Raw genomic sequence first — 27,240 nt, forward strand, 5'->3', positions numbered from 1 at the left:
TTATGTGTATAATCTTCTTTATTTTTCCAAGCATTTGACAGAACAGATGTGAATCTGAAAATTAGAGGGGGAGAGGTGACGATAGGGCATAGTCAATTGTGCTCAGGTCTTACTCCTGACACTGTGTTCATTGATCCCTCAAAGCCATGCTTGGGGGACCATATTTGGTAACAGTGATCAAATCAGGATCAGCTGCTTATTCCTGTGCCTTCTCTTTCTCCCTGGTGTGAAATTCTGAATGGTCCTAATTAGTCCTGATTATGTTTTGGGAACTGTATGCTAATGAATTTTAAAATGCACATAAGTAAAAATAGTGAATTGAGAATAAGTATGTAAGTATAAAGTGAGTATAAAATGAGGGAAAGGGTTAATTTCATTGTTTTAACACATCCAAATTCCTTACCTGGGATCTATTTGATGACTTCAGCTTTAGAACAAAGTAAGTCAAAACTCAAATTTATTGGACTTTCCAAAAAAAGACATTCATCATTAAATTCTTTATGATTTATAAATTATGAGATTCTAAATGATTTTAAGCACAACTAGCAAGTTGCAAATCTGTTTCAGAGAACTAATTTTGTATAGAGAGTTTTAGCGTAACTACTAGTTAATCATCAAATTTTACAAATTGTAAAAATTTAGCAAAGAAGGAACAACATTTTGATTTAACAATCATGGAGTCTATTCAACTTCAGAATGCTTAATTTTCATTAATTAATTCTTTATTATTAAAATACTGTTTGGTTTGGTATTCACATTCACTTAATGTTTTATACTTTAGAAACATTATACTTTAATATAGTTTAAATGTTTATGTTGTTTATTTATTACTAAGAAATATAGAAATATGTCTTTACTACTACTTTCTATTTCCCTCATTCATTCACATTGCTATGATAGTTCTCAGTGTAGATAGCCTGTCTAGAGTACAGGTGGGGGTGAGGTGAGGATGTGGGAGATCTGTGACATCGGTGATGGGGATGTTGCACTGGTGAACGGGGATATTTTTTACATGACTGAAACCCAAAAACAATCATATTTGTAATCAAGGTGTTTAAATAAAGATATTAATAAAAATAAGAGAAATAAAGATATATTTTGATATGCAAAAAAATCTGTCTAAAAATCTCAATTTCCTGAAGCTAGCAAAACGTATCAACCCAAAAACTGTACTAAAATGTATAAAGATTTTTGTACCTTCTGAATTTATCTCAAAAGTGATTCTACCATAAAAAAAGATTCTATCCTAGACTCCATCCTATGACCTGTGAAAATACCAAGATCTCTAGTTACAGAGGCCTGATTTTATCATCCATGACTAAGGAGAAAATTTCCATACATCACAAAAGGACCTAGGGGAGAGAATAAGAGCATGTATGGAGCCTGTAGTTATTCCCATGACAGTATACTTCAAGGGTAGAGAACCCTGTATCTCTTCGGCCAAGGGAATTTCCTTTCTAATCTCCCCAATATTTCCTGTGCCTATGCAAAAAATTTAATTTTTGTTATTGTTGTTGTTGCTTTGTTTTTTTGTTTGTGTATGTGTGTGTACTTTGTTTTGTTTTTTTATCTTGGGACCATGGTTATTGTTTGGTTGTTATCTTTATTGCTGTGGTGCTTATTGCTGTGGTGCTTTTTTTTATTTGTTTGTTTTCTTGATTTTTTGTCTTATTGTTAAGTTTTTCTTCCTTTTTCCCTTTCTTCTCTTACATTGATATATATAGCCTTTAGAAGGACTCCTCCCTTTTTTGCTTGTTTAAATTGTGCCCCCTGTTTTTTCCTTTTTTTTTCTTTTCTTCTGACAGAACCACATAAAACATTTTTAAAGGAAAAAAAAAGAAAAAGAAAAGTGATTCTAGTCCTAAAGTGAAACAAAGCTTTGAGAGGAGCGAAACGAAGTAGAGGAATTAAAAGTCAAAAGGTATAACCTGAGACTCCAACCTTGAGAAGGTGTTCCTGGCATAATGCATGATGCTATCAAAATCATATCTCTCTCCAAGTGAGTTCACTTCTCCGGGTTCCATCTTCAGAAAATTATACTCCTGGCCTAAGAATGAAGTACAAATAGCAGTTCAAGAATTTTTGAACAGTGAAAGTAAGAGTCCATCTTAAATCTCTATCTGCTCTTTGTATAATGGTGATCTTCTTGTTAATTAAAATGACATACTAATGTCCAAGATGTACAAGAGCAGATACATCTAATATCACTGTACATATTTATTAGAGTGTGGGAAGAGTAATATTGAATTCTACTAATAATTTCATTCCTTCCAAGAAGATAAATTTCTAACAGCATAATTTGCATTTGTTTTCTACATATGTCATTTAAGTTTCTCAAAATATTTGTTTATATAAGCTCTTAGTGTTTTGTTTTTTAGTACTGCAGGAAAAAATATGTCTTTATTTAATAAGTTTTCTACCTTTCTCATATGACTACATCTGTCAAAACAAAAATTTTATAACTTCCTACTTGACTTATACCATTTTCTGTTAATCACTGGGAAAAATGTTAAATAATGGCATTTGCATGTACACACAATAGCATAGTATTTAGCTCTGGTGTTGTCAACAAAGATAAAATATCAGCACCAAGTTTTACTCCAAAATAAAGATATAGTAAAAGTATAAATATAAAAAGCTATATTATATATTTAAATGATATAACAAAAAGGAGCATATTGGAAGATTTTTATTAAAAACTAATACATATCTGAACTTAGTTTTTTTTCTACTTTTCTTAAGTTTTTTAATTAATGTGCATCTTCATTTACTAAGTTTTTCAAACTCTCCACATATACCTGCATTATTATTTCCTGAAAAGTAAAAATACAAAGTTAATGTTAATCAAGAGTTTTGGGGCCGGCGAGGTGGCTCTAGAAGTAAGGTGTCTGCCTTGCAAGCACTAGCCAAGGATCAGGACCATGGTTCGATCCTCCAGTGTCCCATATGGTCCCCCCAAGCCAGGGGCAATTTCTGAGCACTTAGCCAGGAATAACCCCTGAGCACCAAACAGGTGTGGCCCGAAAAAAAAAAACAAAACAAAACAAAACAAAAAAAAAAGAGTTTCAAAGGCACAAAATTTTCGCATGGGTATAGTTTCTTGAAATTCAGCTTTTGCAATTAAACAAGCTGCTTTCATTGCTTGTTTATATAACTTTAAAACAGGGGTTGAATTATGTTAATATAGCTGGTAGGGTGCTCATCTTGTACCCAGATTCAATTCCCAGCATCCCATGTGGTCCCTCGAGCCAAGAGTGATTCCTTAGCACAGATACAGGAGTAACCCCTTTGAGCACTGCAGGGTGTGCTCCCAAAAAATAACTCAAAAATAATAAAGAAAATATAAGTTCTGAAACATCAAGAACTATTAAATTCTAATAACTATTATTATTTAACTATCAATTCTAAGCTATTAGAATTCCAAAATCAGGGTTAGAACTAAAAACAGGACTGTTGCAATATTCATTTTACTTGTTCAGTTATTACAACTGTCATATCATACTAAATATAAAACAATATATGAGTAAAGTTTCCCAAAAGAAAATAAACGAGTAATACTACTGAGTAAAATAGCTCCATAAATGTGATAAGAAATTTGGTATATTACCATAGCACAGAGAGTGAGAGAAACAGTCTTAAGTGACAGAAACTATTAAAGTGACTCAGTATTCTTTTTTGTTTGTTTGTTTTGAAGTCATATTTGGTGGTGGTCATGGCTTATTCCAGGGCCTGCAATCAGAGTTAACTCCTGGCAAGAATGAAGGACTACATAAAGTGCTGACAACCTTGCTTCATGCAAGGCAAATACCCTATTGCTGTACTATCTCTTAGCCTCAGATAGTGTTTTAATATTCAGATTAAAGTACGTTATTCCAACTTTCAATGAGCTCACACAAAATATTATTTTTAAGCAATTAACCAGCCCATATGCTACACACATAATTTCTTTCTGGCTTGTTTTAGCGCATATCTATTTTTTAACAAGGATCATTTATAAGTTCACAAATCATCCTTGAAAGTTACTCTCTGCAAGTTTTATGTCCATATAGTAAATATTTGACAGAGAAAATTATTTGTAAACTTATATATACTATAGTAATTAATTCCAAAAAATTTCTCTTCATTTCTCTCCATTTGCTATAAAGTATAAAAGAATCCTTGATAATGACTCAGATGTTAGATTATAGATATTGTGTTATCGGCATTTCATCTTCATGAAATACCTAATTTAGTATCTGTTTGGGTTTTGATGTTGCTGTTGTTTTTTGCAAGCTCATATCCAGAGTTTTGTTGTTGTTGGGTGTTTTTTTTTTCAAACTCATATCCAAAAATATTTTCCTTTTCAAAACAAAAGTCAAAAAGCGTAAGTGAAGTGTTCAGTGTTGATTTAGCTGCCAGTAACAAGACTAGCCCTGTTCCATTCCCTGAACTCGTTTATACAGATGTACTCTATCACAGTATTCCCACTTGGATATTTGGGTTTCACACAGCATACTACAATTTTCTAAGTTGTCTTTAGGGGACCTGAAATCCCAAAAACTATTTTAAATAATCTGATGCCCATTGCTTCCTCAGTTTTATACTCTTCTGACTCACAAAACATTTTCAGAGAAATATTCTAGATCTATATAGTGGAGGAAATCTCTATACTTTCTGTACTCCACTTGAATATCAAACAATCCTGCTTATTTCATTATTCTTAAATGTTCTTTTTCCAGGAGTATCATAGTCCACTGACTCTATTTTATGCCAAAACTGCTTATTTTTCAATATTTTTAATGCTTAAATATGTCCCCATTTTGTCAATTTTATCTTATCCAATCAACTTTTTCCAAGAAAATCAACTTTACTGTTCGATTCCTATATTCCATATATAATATGTAGTCTCTCTTCTACTTTGGCTATTAAATATCTCTATTTGGGTCATGTAAAGGCTTCTCAAATTCAAAATCATGCTTAATAAAAGCAATGGTTTGTCTGTCTAGCTCTCAAAATCAGTTGCATTATCCATATTCTTAGTTTAGTTGGTCATACAGTGCCTTGAAATTTATCATCAAATGAACACATTTCTCTTACAGTGCATTTGAAAAATGCATTATGTTATGTTTTATTTGAAAAATACTTTTTGATATACACCAATTTAATAAAGTACTAAATTGCTTCTTTTTGAAAAAGACTTATTTAAACCCTAACATATTTTCCTTACTTCAGGTTATTCTTTCACACATACTTGCACATTAGCAGCTAATTATTTTTACAAATGAATAAATTTTTAAAATATAAATTAGTTTTTTTTCGGGCCACACCCAGTAACGCTCAGGGGTTACTCCTGGCTATGTGCTCAGAAGTTGCTCCTGGCTTGGGGGACCATATGGGACACCAGGGGATCGAACCGTGGTCCGTCCAAGGCTAGCACAGGCAAGGCAGGCACCTTACCTTTAGCGCCACCGCCCGGCCCCACACAAACATTTTAATAATAAAATAATAAAAAATTAAAAAATAAAAAATAATAAAATAATAATAAAATAATAAAAACATTTAGTTTTTATTTAATCTTTTTTGTTTCTTTGACCTTTTGTGGCTATCCTCGGTGCTGCTCAGCACTCACTCCTCACTCTGCAACTCAGGAATCATTCATAGAAGTGCTCAGGGCTTACTCCTGACTCTTCACTTATGGAACAGTTCTGGCAGGCCCTGGGAGTCTAGGGATCTCACTCAGCTCAGCCACTTGCAAACACCCTACTAGCTATATTATCTCTTCAGTCCCCAAATTGTTCAATTGCTCCCTAATAGTTAGAAGATAAAAATCTAAATATTTGCCTTGCCCATGGAAGGTTCTCTTATGTTATAAGATCCCTCAGTCATTACCAACTTGCCTTCCACTTATTACTTTCTGGGTAGTCAATAGTGGACACTGAAATTGATTCAAATTTGAATGATTTTATGTTTTATCATGATTATTTTTTAGCTTGGAGTTTGCAATTTTTCTGTATATGCTATAACTCTTTTATCTTACTTCTAAATAAGCCTTAGGTGATATCTTCTTTGGCTTATCAAGGCATGTTTTCCATGTCTACTTGGACTCTACACTGTTCTCAACATATGGTTTTTTTCACATATTTTCACACTAACCTGCACTCATATGTGGATATGCACATACCTTTGAGCTTGTATTTTTCAGTACATAATAGCAAACATTTAATTGTGCCTCAACAAATGGTATCAACTATGTGATGCTAAATACATAGATTAAATTTATTCATTATCAGAAATCTTACTGAATTCATTGTTTGTAAAATTGTTCTTAAATAAAGAAATAAAAAAATATTTTTAAATAGATTTGCTTATGTTTGAATTATATCTCAACTCATAGAACATTTTAAACAAAAGGATTTTGCTTCTGACAACTGAAATGACCCCTGTACATTTTTGAAAGTTACCACAAAGATAAGACTTTAATATGAGTCTATATGTATTGACGACCAGATGTCATGTACTTATTTAATCATCATATGTGATTAACTAGTGAAACCCTTTATTTTTTGATAATTTATCATTATTGTAGTTCAATTGAAGAAAATATCAAAGAAATTATTTATACAATTTGGGAATGATTCATATCCTGGAATTTTCTCCAGAAATGGTCCCCAGTATTATACAGATCCCTATAGTAGCAGCACATTCACAGCAAATCCTGAATCCTCTCTAAATCCCTACAATATAAATTATAGAACTAAATATTAAAAAATTCTTCTTAAAAAGAAACCTTTAATAAAATTAATTTATGGTTCCAAAGTCTACATTCATGTTTGGAAGACACATTTCCGTATTAGGAAATATAACAGCTAAAACTAGTCTAAAATTACATAAAATCATTCAGTAGTTGGAAGAAAAAATTCAATTGAACACAATTACTATGTTTCCAACAAAAATGTTGATTCAAGGGGCTGGCGAGGTGGCGCTAGAGGTAAGGTATCTGCCTTGCAAGTGCTAGCCAAGGAAGGACCACGGTTTGTTTGATCCCCTGGTGTCCCATATGTTCCCCCCCCCAAGCCAGAGGCAATTTCTGAGTGCTTAGCCAGGAGTAACCCCTGAGCATCAAACAGGTGTGGTCTGAAAAAACAAAAACAAAATGTTGATCCAAAAACATCAAGTTATCAGTTCACAATTTTTAGGAAGCTAAATGATAATTTTTAAAAATTCAATTCAAAGATACCCCCAGTCAACCTGAAAACCAACACATTCCAAATTCTCTCACCTGGTTGAATGTTTTCCCTTATAATGGTTACATGGTTATCTCGGTCTGGTCGTGTGTGTTCATGCCAAAAGCCTATCACATGGCCTAATTCATGAACAACAATTCCAAATTTATCACAGTTCTTGCCAATAGAAATTGCTTGAGGTCCATTTCCTCGCCGACCTACATAGGAACAGCATCTGGAAAAAAATAGAAAGTGGAGATGCTGGTACACAGGGTGACACAGTATTAATATAATATTGCAGGTAATTCTTTATTCCATGTGGAGACAGAACAGCCCTCCATTAACAATGACAGTTTATTTTTAGTGTCCTGGTAATTTTTGTAAAATAAATGTATCCAAATAGGCATGTGTTTGTTACTGATCCATATATTTGCCATTAATTAGTTTTAGGATTAGTAAGAAGACAAATCAGAACATAAAATACTTCCAATGGACAAGGTGCTACAGAGAAATAAAATTAAAGATATATAAATTCCTATTTATGTCTAAATATTATTTTCACAATATGCAAATTATTTAAGTCACCACTTTGGACAAAAATGCTATGAGGTAATAATCTTTTATTTTAACATTTACATACAAAAATGTAGATACTTATGAAAAAATATTTTATTTTATTTTATTTTATTTTTGGTTTTTGGGCAATACACAGTGGTGCTCAGGGTTACTCCTGGCTCTGTACTCAGAAATTGCTCCTTGCAGGCTTGAGGGACGATATGGATACTGGGGATTGACCCCAGGTCCGTCCTAGGTCAGCAGCATGCAAGGCAAATGCCCTACCTGCTGTGCTATCACTAACTTACCCCGAATTTAATTTTCTTCTTTAAAAAATTTAGTTAAAAAATCTGATAATTGGGGCCGGAGAGATAGCATAGAGGTAAGGTATTTGCCTTGCGTCCAGAAGGACGGTGGTTAGAATCTCAGCATCCTATATGGTCCCCGAGTCTGCCAGGGGCGATTCCTGAGCATAGAGCCAGAAGTGACCCCTGAGCACTTCTGGGTGTGACCCAAAAAACAAACAAAAAATAAAAATAATTTTAAAAATCTGATAATTAATCTAAAAAGGTATTACTTTTCCTACTCATGTGGAAAAATAAACATGAAAACTTAAAAGAAGACAGTTAAACAAAATTAGTTTTTAAACAGGAATAGTTTAAGGTAATGGTTAACTAAATAGACATTTGGTTGAATTATGATATTAAATCTAATGGTTATGCTGATATTTGTGATTCAACTTCACCTTCAGAAAAAATATTCTTGCTTATCAGAATGTGAATAATCCCAAGAATCATTCTGAAAAATGGCCTAAAGTTGTTTGTCTATTTTTGGCTTTTGTGAATATACTCAGTGGTGCTCAGTGTCTGTCCCCAAAGCCTCGTAGCATTCCAGACATGCTAAGGGGACCATACAGTCCATGCAAAGCCTGTTAAGTCTGACACATCTCCAAACATTCCCAATTTATTGACATATTTAAATGTACTTAACAAAATTTTTGTTTCTTTTTAGGACACATTTAGTGGAACTTAGGGTTTTTTTTTACTAGCTCTGTGCTCAGGAATCACTCTTGGTGCTCGTAGGAGACCATATGTGATTCCTGAGATCACCAGGTGTCATGCATGGCAACTGTCTTAAGTGTCTTATGCCTTCTACTAACTCTCTGGCTTTTTAATGTGTCTATTCTAGTTTTGGAAATTCTATTTAGTTTCTTTGGGTTTTTTGTTTGTTTGATTTGGAGCCACTCCAATGATGCTCAGGGGTTACTCTGACTCTGCACTTATGAATCACTCCTGACAATGCTCAGGTAGGCGGGGGAGAGGGGACATTGGGATGCTGGAGATCGAAACCAGATCAGCTGCATGTAATACAAATGCCATATCCACTGTACTATATCTCCATCCCTTCCACATGCATTTATGAGTGTGCTTGTGCACACATGTGCAAAGAGCATGTGGGTAAACGTAATCTCTACTAATTTCTAAACAATACAATACTATGTTTACTATAATCACAAATGTAAGTAATTAATGTAATTAATATTTTAATAATTAGGGTTCCTATTAAAATATAGGATCCTCTATGACAGCAATAGAGATCAGTAAATTGCTAGACTTTAATAGATGGGAATTAAATTATAGCACCAGAAACCAACCACCTTTTCTGATTTTTCATCGAAAGAACAGATATAAAAATGGCAGGAGAGAAATAATGCTAGTGGTTAGCAAGTAATGAAGATAACGGACAATGAAGAGGGTCAATACAGCAGGCACAATACTTGTCTTTCCTGCAGTTTATCTACAATCAATCCCTGGTACCTCCTTGTAAAGAGAAAACATCATAAAATAAATTATATGTCCTCAGTTCGAAAGTTAGTGCAGAAAGTAGCAATAAATGAAAATTCAACAAGTTTAGAATGTTTAAGTAACAACTTTTATAATGTTTATAAAAAATTGATCAGAGATTGTTAAACAACTTAAAAAGCAAAATCTAGAAAATAGCCAAATTAGTTAATTCTGCATTAATTATATGGTTGTTTTGGAAATCCTTATAAATTACCTTAAATGGGAAAAAAGAAAGATTAAGAAACTACTTAGACTAGTAAAAGAGATAATATAAGATAGATGATATTATACTATATAAGTTTACTTAATAAATGAAGTTAATAAATAAAATTATGTAATTCCTAACTTAAAATCAAACTTCTGTTACAAAATTATTTCATATTTTACTAATAATAATCATCTTGATAGTAAGCTATACACTAATACATGTATATAGACAATTTAGACATCTTTCCAATATAGACAGAGCTAAAGCATATGTCCCATTAAAGGTAAATAAAAAATAAAAGAAACATAGAAAACATGCACATGAATGTTAATAAAACATAGAGATAGGGGCCAGAGTGGTGGCGCGGAGCAGTAAGGTGTCTTGCCTTGCCAGCGCTAGCCTAGGACGAACCAGGTGCTAGCCTAGGACAGACTACAGTTCATTCCCCCTTCATCCCATATGGTCCTACAAGCCAGGAGCGATTTCTGAGCACATAGCTTGGAGTAACCCCTGGGCATCACTGGGTATGACCCCAAAACAAAACAAAACAAAACAAAAAACAGAGATGTGGGGCCAGAGCAGTGGCACAGGCAGTAAGGTGTTTGATCCCCCCGGCATCCCATCTGGTCCCCCAAGCCAGGAGCAATTTCTGAGCACATAGCCAGGATTAACCCCTCAGCATCACCGGGTGCGGCCCAAAACCAAAACAAACAAACAAAAAACAAAAAATATAGAGATGTACATAAAAAGAAACATAAATGTATAATTATAATTCTACTTAAGAATATAAAATTCACTGAAGACAAATAGCAAAATTTAGCACTTTCTTTTTAAAATTTGTATCATTTTACTACCTGCAGAATACTGGATATGAAATTAGGCATTTGATAAATATATGTTTGTTTAATGAAGTCTGACTATATTACAGTAATAAGGAAAATACAAATATTCTAACTAATATGAGCATGTTTAATAACTCCACATGGCTACTTTAGCTTTGAATTTTCAAAATTTCAAAAGCTAAAAGTAAGGTAACTCAAGAGATAAGTTATATCAAAATGCTAAAAGTGATATGAAGTATAAAACAATATTTGCCTTCTAAAGCTAGAAATAGAACCCATAAATGTTGTCATCAATATCAATGACACCTCCTTAGAGTCTCTCCATATTCAAGAGATATGCATTATAAATGCTCTATATTATATGCCACAGCTATTAGAAGATAAAAGACACAATATTATAGTCCAATAGGAATGTTAAACATTTAACATATGACTCTTATTCTAGAAACCCCTTAATATTTTGTGTAATCCTAACTGCCAGACACTTTAGCAGTTAAAACTCATGAGATGCAAATGTAATCTAATAGAACCCTAAAATTCCATAATGATGAAATAATTCTTTCATGAAATTGTTTCAAAATTAGCAATTTTATATAAAATAAAATCATAAAATGGTAAGAATGCATAGCACATCAAAAATCAATTCCTACTGAATATGTCATTCTATTCCTGAAAATAGAATTATAGAGCAAAATGTAAACTGCAAAACGCATATGAAAATACCACCAAAAGTTGAGGCTGGAACAATAGCATAGTAGATAGGCATATTCCTTGCACACAGCAAACCCAGCCAGGCTTGATTGTTGGCATCCCATAAGTATCCCATCCCTGAGCCCCCTAGGAGTATTTCTAGAGAACAGAACAAGGAGTAACCCCCTGAGCAATGTCATGTGTGGCCCAAAAATATATTTAAAAAATACAAAATCAAAATACACCAAAAGCCAATGTTATGATTATAAAAGTCATAAATATACTCATGAATAAAATCAAAAATCTAATTTTGAGAGTGGATTTAAGAGTTTTAAAATCATTGAAATACTCATTCTTGAGTTCTACTTTAAATTTTCACATTATTTTAATATTACCTATAATGAGCTTTTAATTGCCATGTGGAAATTTGATACTTTCTTAATTATCTACAAGTAAGGCAGTATTATGTGTATCATGTATCATGAAAAAAAAAAAAAACAGAGATCGATTTCGTACCCTCATCACTGATGGAGACCAATGGGTGAATGAGAAGTTGTGACTGTCATAGCTTCAGGCAAAACAAAGTTCTAGTATGGGTAGCTAAATAATGAAGAGAATAGGAGCCAAAGTGGTAATACAGTGGGGTAGGGCACTTGTCACACTATAACTGATCTGGGTTTAATCGCCATCATCCCATAGGATTCCCTGAGCCTGCCAGAAATGATCTCTGAACACAGAGTCAGGAGTAAGCCCTGAACAATGTAGGGTGTGGCCTTCGGTCTCTCACACGAAAACTTTAAAAATAGAAAGAATAAAATATATTAAAGAATTCCATAGGTCAAAAAGAAAGATAGCAAGTTTACTCTTTCTAGGTGAAGAAAATATTCTGAACCAAACAGAGTAATTGGGGAAAATTAGCTTAGCAAGTGCCAAATTAGATCAAGAAAATATACATATGAATTTGTTACAAACAGAAACTGAGCAGTAAAATAGCAAATGATTTGGAACTCTAAATATTTTGCTTTTTAAAATAGGATGGGAAAGAAGAAAGATGAACTGATTTGAATAAATTATGTATGTAGATATATGCAAGCTGAGCTATATTCATTCCTGTTTGATACCAGAAAAAAAAAAGAACAGTCTAGATTTGGACCTTTTAAACACTAAACAGGCAATAAAAAACTAGGAGGAATTTCAAATGCAACCAAAACTAAAATAAGAGTAATTTAGAATGAAACATCATTTGAGTAAATCATAGCTACAAAATTATGTCATCATCCAAAAATATATATAATTAAGCTTTTATAATAACTCTGAAATAGATCTAAGATAAAAACCCACTATGATTTTAAGTTAGTATTCAAAGAAAGTTTATAGAACATATCTAGATGAGATAATGCCTTCATTCCAATATTTAATAAAATGTGTATATTCCAGGGGATATATGGATAATATAATGAGTAGTGCCTTGAATGCGGTTGACCATAGATTGACCTTCAACACTTCATATGGTTCTCCGAGTCCCACCAAAAGTAACAACATGCAAGGTGTGGCCTTTGGCATCTCACACAAAATTTTTAGAAATAGAAGAAATAAAAATAAAAAATCTTGAAACCTCCAGGTGTAGTCCCAAACCATACACACACATACCTATGTATATAAAATATACATATTTCTGTTTCATAGTTATTAAAAACATATGAATTTATTTTATTTATCCATATAGATGGAAATTAATATAAACATTAAAATAACAAATAATATATACTTCTTTATAAAATATTCCTTCCACAAATAATAAATGGAATAAATTAAAAGAACACCATTAGGAAAATCATTATCTGCAATAATGGGAACTTTTACAGAGGAACTTAGTACATCACTTGAATTCACTGTTGTTGCAATACTACTACAGTAAATCCAAGAACATGTGGTTCCTATATTATATAATGGAGGTAATACATTTTTTTTTGTTTTTTGGGGGCCACACCTGGCAGTGCTCAGGGGTTACTCCTGGCAGGCACAGGGGACCATATGGGACACCAGGATTCGAACCAACCACCTTTGGTCCTGGATCGGCTGCTTGCAAGGCAAACACCGCTGTGCTATCTCTCCAAGCCTGGTAATACATCTTAAGTACTTCTAGTGCACAAAAATTCAAAGTGAATAGATAAAATATTTAAATGAGTTCCAATTAATTGGGAATATAGAGAAAAGTTTGGAAACTTTTACAAGATAGATTAGGTTTTGTTGTTGTTGTTGTTGTTAGGGTGTTGATTTATTTTAGTTTTCATTTGGGGGTTACATACAACAGAGCTCAGGGCTTACTCTGTGTTCAAGGATCTATCCTAGTGTGGCTTAGAAGAGCATAGTTGGTACTGCACATCAAACCTGGATGCGCCATGTACAGGAAAGTGCCTTGTTTGCTGAACTATCAATGAATCATTCATTAAATTAATTTTAATTAAAACTTAGCAGGGAAAGCTGAGATTATAAAATTCAGCTTGAGATGTGAATCAATAACTAGGGTGGAGAATGAGGGCCAACACTTAAGGAAAGAATTTCTTGAGGGTGGAGAAAAAATTCACAGTATTTTAACGTTATCAAAAAAAATTGTGTTAAGATAATATATTTTGGGCCTGGAGAGATAGCACAGCGGCGTTTGCCTTGCAAGCAGCCGATCCAGGACCTAAGGTGGTTGGTTCGAATCCCAGTGTCCCATATGGTCCCCGTGCCTGCCAGGAGCTATTTCTGAGCAGACAGCCAGGAGTAACCTCTGAGTACCACCGGGTGTGGGCCAAAAACCAAAAAAACAAAAACAAAAAAACAAGATAACATATTTTATCTTCCTGCTGAAAGACACACCAAAGGATCTTAAGCAGTGTAGTAGTTTGTTCCAATTAATAGCTACAGCTGAATATTGTGAACTGGTGAGGCAAGATGAGGTCAAAGGATTTAGGTGCATTGATGGTGTTAAGGAAGGAGAGAACTAAATATCTAAACCACAGAGTCAACAACATTGAAATCAGAAGACCTGAACATTAACAACCCAACTTTAAAAGCTGCTTATTATGATGGCAGGCTGGTACAAGGAGTAGGTAAATGATGGAAACTGGGAACAGTGGTAGAGGGAAACTGACACTGTTGGTGAGATTGGTGCTGAAGCACTCCATGTCTAAAACTATTGTCAATAGCTTTGTAAATAACAATGCTTTAAATAATTTTTTTGGTTTTTGGGCCACACCTGGTGACACCAGCTCAGGGGTTACTCCTGGCTATGTGCTCTGAAATTACTCCTGGCTTCGGGGACCATATGGGACACCTGGGGATCGAACCATGGTTTGTTCTATGTTAGAGCGTGCAAGGCAAGCACCCTTCTGCTTATATCACCACTCCAGCTCCTAAATAAAAACATTTTAAATAAAGTCACCAAAAGAATTTAAAAAGAAAATATATGGGGCAGGAGCGGTGGCACAAGTGGTATGGCATCTGCTTTGCATACACTAACCTAGGACAGACTGTGGTTTGATTCCCAGGTGTCCCATATGGTCTTCCAAGGCAGGAGCAATTTCTGAGCGCATAGCCAGGAGTAACCCAAGTGTCACTAGGTGTGGCCCAAAAAAACAAAATACAAAAAAAAAAAAAAAAAAGGAAAGAAAGAAAAGAAAAGAAAAATCATTTAGATTAGAACAAGAGAGGAATGCAGAAAATATTTGAATTAGGACACGAGAGGAATAACAAAGATGTGGAAAGACAGAGAAACTGACATGGAACATAAATGGAATCCAGGAAGACGTGATGGATAGCAGGAGAATGTACTGCATGAATTTAGACAGCACACAGTCTAAATCCCACCTCCAAAATTCACTATATTACTGAAAAATATTATAAATTAACAACTATTAGGAAAAGAATCAGGGGCCAGATTTATTGCACAGTGGGTAGGATGCTTTCCTTGCATGTGGCCGACCTGAGTTCCATCCCCAGAATCCTATGTAGTCCTTTGAGCCCACCAGGAGTGGTTCCTGAGCACAGAACCAGGCATAACCCCTGTGCACTGCCAGATGTGGCCCCAAAATCCAAAATAAGTAAATAAATAAAAATGGAGGAAAAAGAAATAAATCATACTCAAGAACTTCTTTTCCCTTTTAAAGTTATTTAAATACTTCTCTTGTTCTACTTACCCACAGGGCCTATATGTGAATACAATGTAACTCTCTTCATCACTCCTCTCTATGAACGTCACACAGGTATGTTTTTCCCAGTGTCTCATGGCCTGCTTAAACATGGCTCTCTGGTTGCCTGGAAAAAAATGTCACATCAGTCATCAACAAATATCCATTTGCCGGTGCAGAAATTCTGCAGTACTTCTGGAATCTCCAGTTAGTGCCTGGCTGGGAAGTTCAGACGTCACTGCAGTCATCAACTTTTTAGAGCCCACAAAGGAGTCACTATTAAACAGAAACTGGGGCCAGAGAGATAGTTTAGTAGGTAAGGCATTTCCCTTGCATATAGCTAATCCAGGTTTGATTCCCCAGGATCTCATCTGGTCCTGTGAGCACAGACAAAAGTTATATCTGAGCACAGATCCAGGAATAATTCCTTAGCACTGCCACATGTGGCCCCAAAAAGAAGGAAGGAAGGAAGGAAGGAAGGAAGGAAGGAAGGAAGGAAGGAAGGAAGGAAGGAAGGAAGGAAGGAAGGAAGGATGGATGGAAGGAAGGAAGGAAGGACGGAAGGAAGGATGGAAGGAAGGAAGGAAGGAGGGAAGGAGGGAAGGAGGGAAGGAGGGAAGGAGGGAAGAAGGAGGGAAGGAGGGAAGGAGGGAAGGAGGGAAGGAAGGAAGGAAGGAAGGAAGGAAGGAAGGAAGGAAGGAAGGAAGGAAGGAAGGAGGGAGGGAGGGAGGGAGGGAGGAAGGGAGGGAGGGAGGGAGGGAGGGAGGGAGAAAGGAAGGGAGGGAGGGAGGAAGGAAGGAAGGAAGGAAGGAAGGAAGGAAGGAAGGAAGGAAGGAAGGAAGGAAGGAAGGAAGGAAGGAAGGAAGGAAGGAAGGAAGGAAGGAAGGAAGGAAGGAAGGAAGGAAAAGAAAAACAGGGGCCAGAGCAGTGGTGCAAGCGGTAAGGCATCTGCCTTGCCCATGCTAGCCTAGGACAGACCATGGTCCCATATGGTTCCCCAAGCCAGGAGCGATTTCTGAGCACATAGCCAGGAGTAACCCCTGAGCATCACCGGGTGTGGCCCCCAAACCAAAAATAAATAAATAAATAAATAAATAAATAAATAAATAAATAAATAAATAAATAAAAGTAAAGAACAGAAATTGACCTTAGATACAAAAGGCTCATGATCAGTACAATCATGTATGTGCAAAGCTCTATGAGCAGAGCCTTTATCTGTCCTTTCAGCTGAAGAGAAATCAAAGTTTAAATTTAATGGCCATATTTAAAAGTTTGTAAATCAAAACAAACTGTTGGGAGAAAGTCCAGTGGCTTAGGTATACATGCATAAGATTAGGTGTGCATGTAATGGCCAGGTTCAATTTCTAGCACCATAAGGTTCTCTGAGCACTTCTGGATGTGACCCCACAGACCCCCAGCACAGCTGGAGTGTGGCCCCTCAAGACAAGTAGCCTCAGGCTTCTGCACTGAACCACTGATCTGTCTGGCTGAGAATCACTGGGGGAGTAGCTGGACCTTCAGAGTACTGCTTGGGAACTCACTCTCACTCCCAACATAATAAAATAAAAATAAAGCATAAGAGCCAAAAAGAACACTTTAGATGTTTAACTCAAGATGAAATGATTGTTGTCAAATGTAAAGGCATTTTAAACTAACAACTTAAGGGAAAGAAACATTCCTCACGTTTCATTTCATGCTGTATTTTCAGTAGTAAGGTTTTATATAAATATCCACTTAATCTGTGATGATAATTATTGTTTTATCCAAATAGACACTCCTGGACTACCTTACCAGTGAAGTTGCCTCCGATAACATAAGGAATAACACCTCCGGGCCAAATTCTTTCAGTCCTTGATGTAGCAGCTCTGGGAAAGCGATTTTTCTCATTTTGCCCTGAGAATTTTAGAGGTGCTTTTCCCTTAACTGTGATGTTTTTCTCCAAGCCTGCAGTGACATTTAAAACATTCTGTGAAACAGAAGTCCTTGGTCAGGGTATCATTTACCTCTTCAAGGACAAAAGTTAAAATGTCTTATTTACATACTTGTATAAATATGCCTAAAGTCAAAAATGCATTAAAGAAAATCTTTGCTCCTATTACGTCCTGGAAAAATAAACAGTGAACTGTTTAAATATTTTATGTCAAAACGCTGTGGGTTAATGTTCTGTGAGAAAATTTTGATGAATGTCCATTGCTTAAAATGTTCTCTCATATTCAAGATTCTTCTTCTTACCCTTGCTATAAGTCTTTAAACAAGAAATGATATTTCATAGAACAGCCTGAAATTGTGGAGTACTCAATTATATAAAAAAATAAATGAAATAACATCTAAAACAGATGTGGTCTCTGACTTTTTGGACAATCAATTTTCTCCAGTCCCTATCCTCTGGATTCAAAGGCAGAAGGCATCGTGATTTACAGATCAGTTTAGAGGTCCTAACTTGGACAGATTAGTATGAAACAGATAGCTTTGAAGCAATGTTCATCTATATTATAAATTTTTCTTCTTGCTCCTTCATATTATTTAATGTTTCCATTTTCTCTTAATTGGCATGATTATTTTTCTTATTAGTTTTACACAATAAATACAAATTGTCTCCCTCCCATCAGTTATTGACTCAAAAACTATAGAATTTATAACCCTGAGGTTAAATTTTAGGCCCTAACATTCTCTTTTTAATATAATTGGAACAAAGTTTCCTGCTTGGAGAAAATTATGCTTGTAAGTATATACTTTCAAATATTTAATTAATCATCTTTAAATTGAAGGCATTTTGGTATATACATTTGAAGTGACTCCAGAATCAACCAAACTAGGAAATATTTTCAGCAAATTCAATTCTAAAAATATTAATTATAAATCAAAAGGTAACTTTTATATGTTTCCCTAACTATATATATATATATATATATATATATATATATATATATATATATTTGTTTTTGTTTGTTGGTTGGTATTTTGGGCCAGACCCAGTGACCCTAAGGTGCTTTTCACAGTTCTGTGCTCAACTGTTGTACCTGATGCACAGAAGAGATCATGCCATGCTAGGTTTCTCCCATGCTAATTGTATACTCAATTCACAGAACTATCCATATATCTATCTTGTCTTTAATTTTGTTTGTTTGTTTGTTTGTTTGTTTGTTTTTGGGACACACCCAGCTGCACTCAGGGATTACCCTGGCTCTGTGCTCAGAAATCCCTCCTGGCAGGCAGGGGACTATATGGGACGCCAGTATTCAAACCACTGTTCATCCTGGACCGGGTGCATGCAAGACAAATACTCTGCTGCTGTGCTATCTCTTCAGCTCCTTGTATTTACATTTTTGAAGAAAAAAGATAAATTCTCAAATTTATTTTAATCTAATTTTTCAATTTGTTTTAAGCACATTTTAGTTCACTATAATGAGTCATGAATTTTAACATTTAATTAAAATGTATAGAGCTTCATGCTTGATAAAAGTACTTTTGTGGGACTTCCAAAATATACTGGAAACAACCACCAACATTATGAATAGTAGTAACTAATATATTTTTAACAAGTAAAATTTTTTTTGTTTTGTTTTTTTTGTTTTGTTTTTTTGGGGCCACACCTGGTGGTACTCAGGGGTTACTCCTAGCTATCCGCTCAGAAATAGCTTCTGGCAGGCACAGGGGACCATATGGGACACTGGGATTTGAACCAACCACCTTAGCTCCTGGATCGGCTGCTTGCAAGGCAAACACCGCTGTGCTATTTCTCCAGGCCCAGTAAAATCTTTTTTTTTTTTGACAAGTGAAAAATATTACAATTTTCCCAACTGTCCTAAATACATATTTCAAATATAGACCACCAAAAATAAAAACATAAAGGACTCTTTATATATGTTTAATTAATATATAATCTATAATTATCTATATATAGAATATAGATATAATATATTATATATAATCTATATTTAAATCTATATTTAATCTCTATACATGTGTAAATTTATAAATTTTTTTTTCATTCTGATAGCAAACAATAACATCTAAATAGAATAATATTTACAGTACAGAAAATCAAGCATCAGCAATTTTTAACTTGGATATACCAGAGCCAAGTCTTCTTATCCTGTCTATAAGTTGGTAGAGGGCCCCTCTCCTCTTTGACATAGCATGGTCTCCAAATCCACCTTAAAGAATAAAATTAAGTAGGTAAGTTCATCTCACTGTAGCATTTTAGAGTTTATAAAAGAAAAACAACAGTAACAGGCTATGTTGATTTCTCAGGCATGTGCTTTTATATAATCTAACAGTTAAGAGTCAGAAAAAGTTACAAACCTTAGAAAAGGATGAGAATTGTCAAAAAAGTGAATTTGGGAAACTAAAGTTAGGGAAATGGAAGAGACCCAGTGAGAAAGCTCAGTAACTGTTTGGAGCTTATGTCCATTGAGTAAACTACTGAAAATCTAGGACAATTTTATCCACCCTGACCTTGACATCACCAAGTGTGATAAAGGATGATGGCAAGTGGCTCTGCCCCATTGACTGCATTGCAGCTAATTCCCCGTGGTGAACTGTTTTCAAAAGGCAAATCTGCACTTAGAAATGAAAACATCAAAACAAAGTTATAATGTGCAATTTTCCCTGAAGCTTAAATTAAAAAAATATTTTAAAATGACCTCACAGCTTATTATAGATAGTCAAGCTCTTTAAAATGTCTTAAAAACCAATTTCTATTAGTTATAAGGAAAATGTTACATTAATTCAAAGGCTATTTATCTGCAAAATATACTTACTCTATATGATCTGAAAAGTTTATTAAAAGATCTGTAAATCATTTTATAGCTGAAGAGGCAGAAAAAAGGATATGTAATTTTATTATAAAAAATAACAGAGGTGACTTCCTACAGAAAGTTAAAAAAAATGGAGGGTAGATTTGATAAAATGAAAAAACAGACCCTCTGAATTTCATTCCAGGATTTTAGTCATGTTCTCTCCCAATTTCATCTGTTTTCCCTTTTCCTCAAATATTAAAAATAAAGTGGTATAACCAATATAATCATTAATGAAGTCAGAACAAGTGACAAAGAATTTGTACCATTAGGCGTGCCTGTGGTCCCAGAGTCTCTCTGGGCTAAGAGGAAAAAAAGGGCCAAACATTTATGAAAACAACTTTTCTCTCACTTTTAACTATTTCCCTCTAAAATCTAGTTACCCTCTTTGAATTTGCATTGAAAATAAAATTACCTAGTCAGAAGTTAATGAAGAAAAAAAAGCAGAATACGAATTATTACCATATAAGCCTCTTATAGGAAAAAAAATCAATGAAGCCCTTATAAGGAAAATAAGTAAAAGTCTTCTTCACTGACTAATAATCTTCTTAATTATTTGCATTACATGGTCACATTTTTGCTGTGCCCTTTGAGAAAAATTTCTGAAATTTTTTCATCGAACATTTTAGAAAGATGAGGTAATACTTAAATATATTCATTCCTAAGTAGTTAGAAGAAACATTTTTAAAGGATGGCATCTATGGGTTGAGAATGATTGTTATGTAACAATTAAATTTCATGTCATATATATAAATATATAACATAAATATATGCGGATGAATAATTTTACAAAAAAGAAATGTTTTGTTAATATTATATAAGAGTCATTAAATCTAAAGAACAATATTAAAGATTCTCAAAAACAAAAATATGTTGGATAATATTGTATGGTTTTAAATTTATTTGAAATAAGCCAGGGATTTGAACAAAGGTTTGCTGGATGCAAACTTTTATGACTAGAAATTTTTATTTATTTATACTCAACAATAATATTTTTTTCCAATTACTCTTTTAGAGCAAAACTATAAAGACAACAACAAAATTGGAGGAGGAGACTAACCTAGGTTAGGGTCTCAAACTCAATTTACCTGGAGGCCGCAGGAGGCAAAGTCGGGGTGATCCTTGAGTGCAAAGTAAGTAGAAAGCCTTGAACATTGGGGGGGTGTGACCCAAACAACTAAAACAAAACAAAACAAAACAAAAAAAGGTTCCTCTAGGGCAGGGCCACAAAATGTTGTCCGGAGGGCCATTTATGGCCCGCGGGCCGTGAGTTTGAGACCCCTGGATGTGTAAAAGTCATCAGTTCAATCCATGGAACTTCATAGTCTCCTGAGCACCTCTTGATATAATACTATTTCCCCTCCCCTGTCAACACATGTAGTACAGCTGGGCCTGAGGTGTCCCAAATCAATGGGCTAAGAAGTGAACCATTTGGCCTCATGGATTAAGTAGCAAAAGGACAGGCCCTAGATCCTTTAAACCTTGAGATCGTCCCACATTCAATTAGAAAAAGAAATGACTAGCCAGACTATTGCTTAGTAGTAGGGCATTTGCATTGATTGCACATAGAAAGTTTTGAGATTGATCCCATGCACTATAAAAGTAAATTTTCAAAGGGCCAGAGATAAGTATAGAAGGGAAAGCACTAGTCTTAAAGGAGCAGCTTCTAGCTGATTCTGGTTCAATTCCTGGCGCCTAATCTGGTATCTTGAGTATCATCAGAGATCTTTCCTGATCACAGAGTAGACTAGTCCCTCAATAAAACCACACCCCGCCAAAAAAGGGAAAAAATGAATGTAAAAGTAGTATTGATTAGGGCCAACGTAACAGTACATCAGGTAGAATGATCGCCTTGCACATGGCTGATGCATCATCTCACATGGTTTGATCCCTGGCACCCATATGGTCCTTTGAGCCTTCCAGGTATAATTTCTGAAGGCAGAGACAAAGCAATCCCTGAGTGCCTCTGGATGTGGCCCAAATACAAAACAAACAAACAAACAAACAAAAAACAAAAAAGCACTAATATTTTTAAATCACAATGAATGTCCCTAATAAAATAGGAAATAGGAAATAAGGAGTTAAAGAAATGTCTCCCCAAATTCTTATAGCTAATAAAATTTTAATGATGACTGAAAATATAACTCCTAAATCTAAAATTTGTTTAAGTGGGATGATTATTTTTGTCCAGAACTCCCTGTCTCCATAGCAGTGTTAAATGAGAGTTAAAAAACAGAGAGGTTGTCAATTAGTAGATCTTATAAGTCTGACTGCACTACAAAATAAAGTTTTTCTTCAATATTTGGTGTCTGAAGAGACTTTCACAACATATAGCAATGGTCTAAGCATACAATTTTTATGGACCATATGTAACTCTTTTCAACAAATTTCTTTGATATTTTTACATAAATTACTTACATAAATTTCTGAGACAATGATAATGGAATTTCTTAAAATATTCCTTCTGGGACCAATGCCATAGTAGAGCAGGTAGGGCACTTTCCCTGCACATGGCCAACCAGAGTTTGACCCCAGAACCCTATCCAGTCCCCCAAGCACAGCCAGGAGTGATCCCTTAGCATAGAGTCAAGAGTCACCCTGAGCACCACTAGGTTTGTCCCAAACTCCCCTTCCTCAAAAGTGTATATGATCACCTATTTAATACTAAGGTACTGTGTTTTCTGAAATTAATTTCAAATGTTTGTTCATTCACATTTATCATAATGCATAAACATTACATAGAGAACAATATTGAATAAAGAAGTAGAAATACCTTTTCATGGGTGTTGTACTGATTTATCAAATTTAACATGCATTTGAGATTTTTTTCAGAAGTTGCAAAGAAGCAAATTGGCCAAAGTGAAATAAATGCACAGTAAAAAATGTAAGTCTATAATGTAGTTGTTTTCTCAGTATCAAAATGTACTCTTGGGCCAGGGATGAAGTGGAAGAACATATGACTTGCATTTGTGAGGACAGTTCAGTACCTGGCTTTACTTGGTCCCTTGAACACAACAGATAACCCTTCAAAAGGAACTGTTTGAACTTTATTTCTAACACAACAGAAGAAGCTCCTTAATGCAAAACCGGAAAATAATTCCTGAGTGCTGCTGAATGTAACCCAAAATTCAAACAAAAAATAACAACAAAGAATATTTGTGTATCTGTAACTATTATATTTGTAACTAAATATTAAAATGCAAGCAACTAAATATAATGAACTAAATGTTCAAGATATTAAATTTGGCTTTGGGGGGGTCACACATGGTGGCTCTATGGGGTTACATGGCTCTGCACTCAGAAATTGCTCCTGGCAGGCCTAGGGGATCATATAGGATGCAGTTATTCGAATCACCATCCATTCTGAATCAGCTGCATGCGAGGCAAATGCCCTACCACTGTGCTAATTCTCAGGCCTCCAGAAGATTAAATTTAGCCATTTCAGAACTGACATAGCCATTTCCTTTCTATCTGAGATTAGTCAAAGTGTATAACCATCTAAATCTTGCTCTCTTTGTTTGCTAATAATATTATATTATCATATAAATAATATGATACATGAAATTTCTATTTGAATTCAGAGTTCATATCTCCAAAACATTTACAAAAGATCTAGTACCTTTACTTAATAGTAATACTTTACTTAATAGTAGCCACTATTATATTGTCCTAAGAAATTTGTTAATAAAGTAAAAACTATGAACAAAATACTTCTCCAAATAAAATCCTTTTGTGTTCAGAAAATCAAAGTTAATAAATGGAACATTAAAATGATCTAAAGAATATTCATGACATTTTAAAAGTAGATTTCACCCAAATTAAATATAATTAAATCAATATTTAACCATACCTGTGGTATGTCCAAGTTTTCCAAATGGGTTCTGTGTAAGGTCAATTGTCCTATCAATTTGAAATATATTTAAGTCTTCATCATCTAAGGCAATATCACCCCAAAATACAGCTAAAAAGAAGAAACATTTGATTACAATGTAAAATATTTTAAAAGTAAAATTAAAGCATAGAAAAATCACAAAAGTATTTATTAATATATAAAAATGGGATCCATTGATATGTTGGCAGGTATTATTAGAGGACTAATAAGATGATAAATTAATTTATGTAACTTGTCAGATATATGAACCTAACAGATAAGTGAACATATCTAAGTTGTTACCATATAATGTAAGCACCTGTAAGCATAGCCTATATGTTTTCACTTTGACATTTGTGGAGATGTAAATATAGCCACTTTTTGAAAGGAATGTTTACTGATTCAAGATGACTCAAAGATTAGTGAAATATGAGCTAGTTAATAAGAAAGGGGAACATCTGTAGGAAAGACTACATGAATAATGGATCCTTGTAAGCAAACATGGTGATAGCGGAAGTAGTGGCTCCCCCTATATATATAATATATATTATATATGATAACTTTATAAAGCCAAGTGAAATTAAAACAAAATTATACTGTTATGATAACTTCATCACATTTCATACATTTATGATGCATTTTCTCTAAACATGACTTTGTCTGGTTTGGAATAAACTATAACCATCAAAATTATTAAGTAAGCATTAATTTAGATAACAACTAGAACTCAGTTCTTTGATAACAAAAATAGTGCTGTTTATATTTTAGGAGCTTCAAAGTTATTATTCTAAGACATAAAATACTATCTTTTATAAAACTGTCTTTTATGTCCCTTAATAAATCAAAAACTTATAAACCATTAGAGAAAAACAGGAATTTGTATAAACTAGTATGTGGTTTCTCTCTCTCTCTCTCTTTTTTTTTGGGTCACACCTGGCAGCGCTCAGGGGTTACTCTTGGCTCTACCCTCAGAAATTGCTCCTGTCAGGCTCGGGGCACCATATGGGATGCCGGGACTTGAACCACCGCCCTTCTGTATGCAAGGCAAATGCCTTACCTCCATGCTATCTTCCCGGCCCCATGTGGTTTCTCTTTAAAGGAAATATACACTAGCAAGGAAAAGACATCTTTATCTGAACTCAAAACCATATTATCTAATCCCTAAATACTACTGAATATTATATGTAATAGTATAATAATATGTAACACAGCAAAGTTTAAAAAAGTAAACCAAGAGACTGTAAAACACTGACAAATGACTTCAAAATTATAATTAAAAATTTAAATTAAATATTAAATTTATGGGGCCAGGTAGGTGGCACTGGAGGTAATGTGTCTGCCTTGCAAGCGCTAGCCAAGGAAGGACCGCGGTTCGATCCCCCGGCGTCCCATATAGTCCCCCCAAGCCAGGGGCGATTTCTGAGCACATAGCCAGGAGTAATCCCTGAGCGTCAAATGGGTGTGGCCCAAAAACCAAAAAAAAAAAAAAAGAAATTAAATTTATAACTAAAATTAAGTTAAATTTAAAATTAAATTTAAAATGATTAAAAATTTAAATATTCCAATCATTAAAAATTGTCTAATTTATCTATTTATAAAACCAAGAGTAAAAGAAGATAAATGTATTTAAAAGTGATGTAATTCATAGCTTCCAATTCACTAGTTTACTACATTCAAATTTGAACATTAATGAAGTTTAGCAGTAAATAGTTTAGAAAACAGGTCAGTTCTGAAACTTAAACTTAAATCTTGAGAGCTGTGAAATGCTTCCAGCTTTGATAAGAAGTTTGTCCTTTAAGATTATTTATCATCTGAAGTCATGAAATTTTCCTATACATGGATGTACACGGAATCTATTATGCTGAGTGAAATAAGTCAGAGAGAGAGAGAGAAAAATGCAGAATGGTCTCACTCATCTATAGGTTTCAAGAAAAATGAAAGACATTCTTACAATAATAATTTTCAGACTCAAAAGAGAAAAGAGCTGGAAGTTCCAGCTCACCTCAGGAAGCTCACCACAAAGAGTGATGAGTTTAGTTAGAGAAATAACTACATTTAATGAGAATGTATGAGGGAAATGGAAAGCCTGTCTAGAGTACAGGCGGGGGTCGGGTGGGGAGGAGGGAGATTTGGGACATTGGTGATGGGAACGTTGCACTGGTGATGAGTGGTGTTCTTTACATGACTGAAACCCAAACACAATCATGTATGTAATCAAGGTGTTTAAATAAAATATTAAAAAAAAGATTATGTATCATCTTTGGTTCCTTCTTACAAAACTGACATGAGCTAAAAAGCAATAAACTAGGAACCAGAAAGTATCAGGACAAAAGCACTTGAACATGACTGAGCCAGGTTTGGTCTTGGCACAAATTGGTACTTCTGAACATCACAAGGAATGAGCTCAGAACTCAGAGCTGGGAGTAATCTCTAAGGAACAAAGGGTGTGGTACAAACATACTCATCACCCCCAAAACAATAAAATAGAAATTACTGCAAAGTAGCATAACATTCAATAGACAGAAAAATCTTTAGAATTAGAATGCTATCACCAACCATACTTTTGCTAGTACATATCCAAAGGAATGAAAAGTTTTTGAGTTTTCTCTTTCAACCACTTTCGAACATAAAATAAATATTGGCTGCAGTTAGCATACTGCACACTGTATCACTATGACACATAGAAATGGAAGTTTGTTCTTTCTAAACTTCACTGACTTCACCTACTTCCGTTGTACCTCTCTGGCAACCACCAGCCTCTTCTATGATTGTGTGAGTTTTGTTTTACTTTTTCATTTGTTTGATTTCTTGGATTTATCATTTTACAGATTTCAAATATGGTGAAATTATGTACTACTTGTCTTTCTCTGACTTACCTATGTATTACACACTCAGATTTATAGAAGTTTGTGTTAATGTGAAGAATCCAATGTTTTGGTGGCTAAATATTTATATAAATGTTCTATGCATGCCTATATCACATCTTCATTACACATGTATATAAATATATATCCATCTATCAATAGAAGCTTGAACATTTGGATATTATAAATA

The 27,240-nt window shown here is 34.3% G+C and overlaps 1 protein-coding gene across 1 annotated transcript in view; it reads right to left on the minus strand.

Moving 5' to 3' along the window:
• TLL1 (tolloid like 1) overlaps positions 1–27,240 on the minus strand; it is a 244,932-nt gene that overhangs the window by 98,255 nt on the left and 119,437 nt on the right. Inside the window, exons 2-7 of the mRNA XM_049772340.1 lie at positions 24,166–24,276; positions 19,593–19,673; positions 17,308–17,460; positions 15,526–15,643; positions 7,259–7,437; positions 1,942–2,047 (exon numbers count right to left, since the gene is read on the minus strand). Coding sequence (XP_049628297.1) covers positions 1,942–2,047; positions 7,259–7,437; positions 15,526–15,643; positions 17,308–17,460; positions 19,593–19,673; positions 24,166–24,276 — 748 coding nt within the window. The remainder of the gene's footprint in view (positions 1–1,941; positions 2,048–7,258; positions 7,438–15,525; positions 15,644–17,307; positions 17,461–19,592; positions 19,674–24,165; positions 24,277–27,240) is intronic.

This window comes from Suncus etruscus, chromosome 4 (genome assembly GCF_024139225.1).
Source record: "Suncus etruscus isolate mSunEtr1 chromosome 4, mSunEtr1.pri.cur, whole genome shotgun sequence".
NCBI classification, from domain to species: domain Eukaryota; kingdom Metazoa; phylum Chordata; class Mammalia; order Eulipotyphla; family Soricidae; genus Suncus; species Suncus etruscus.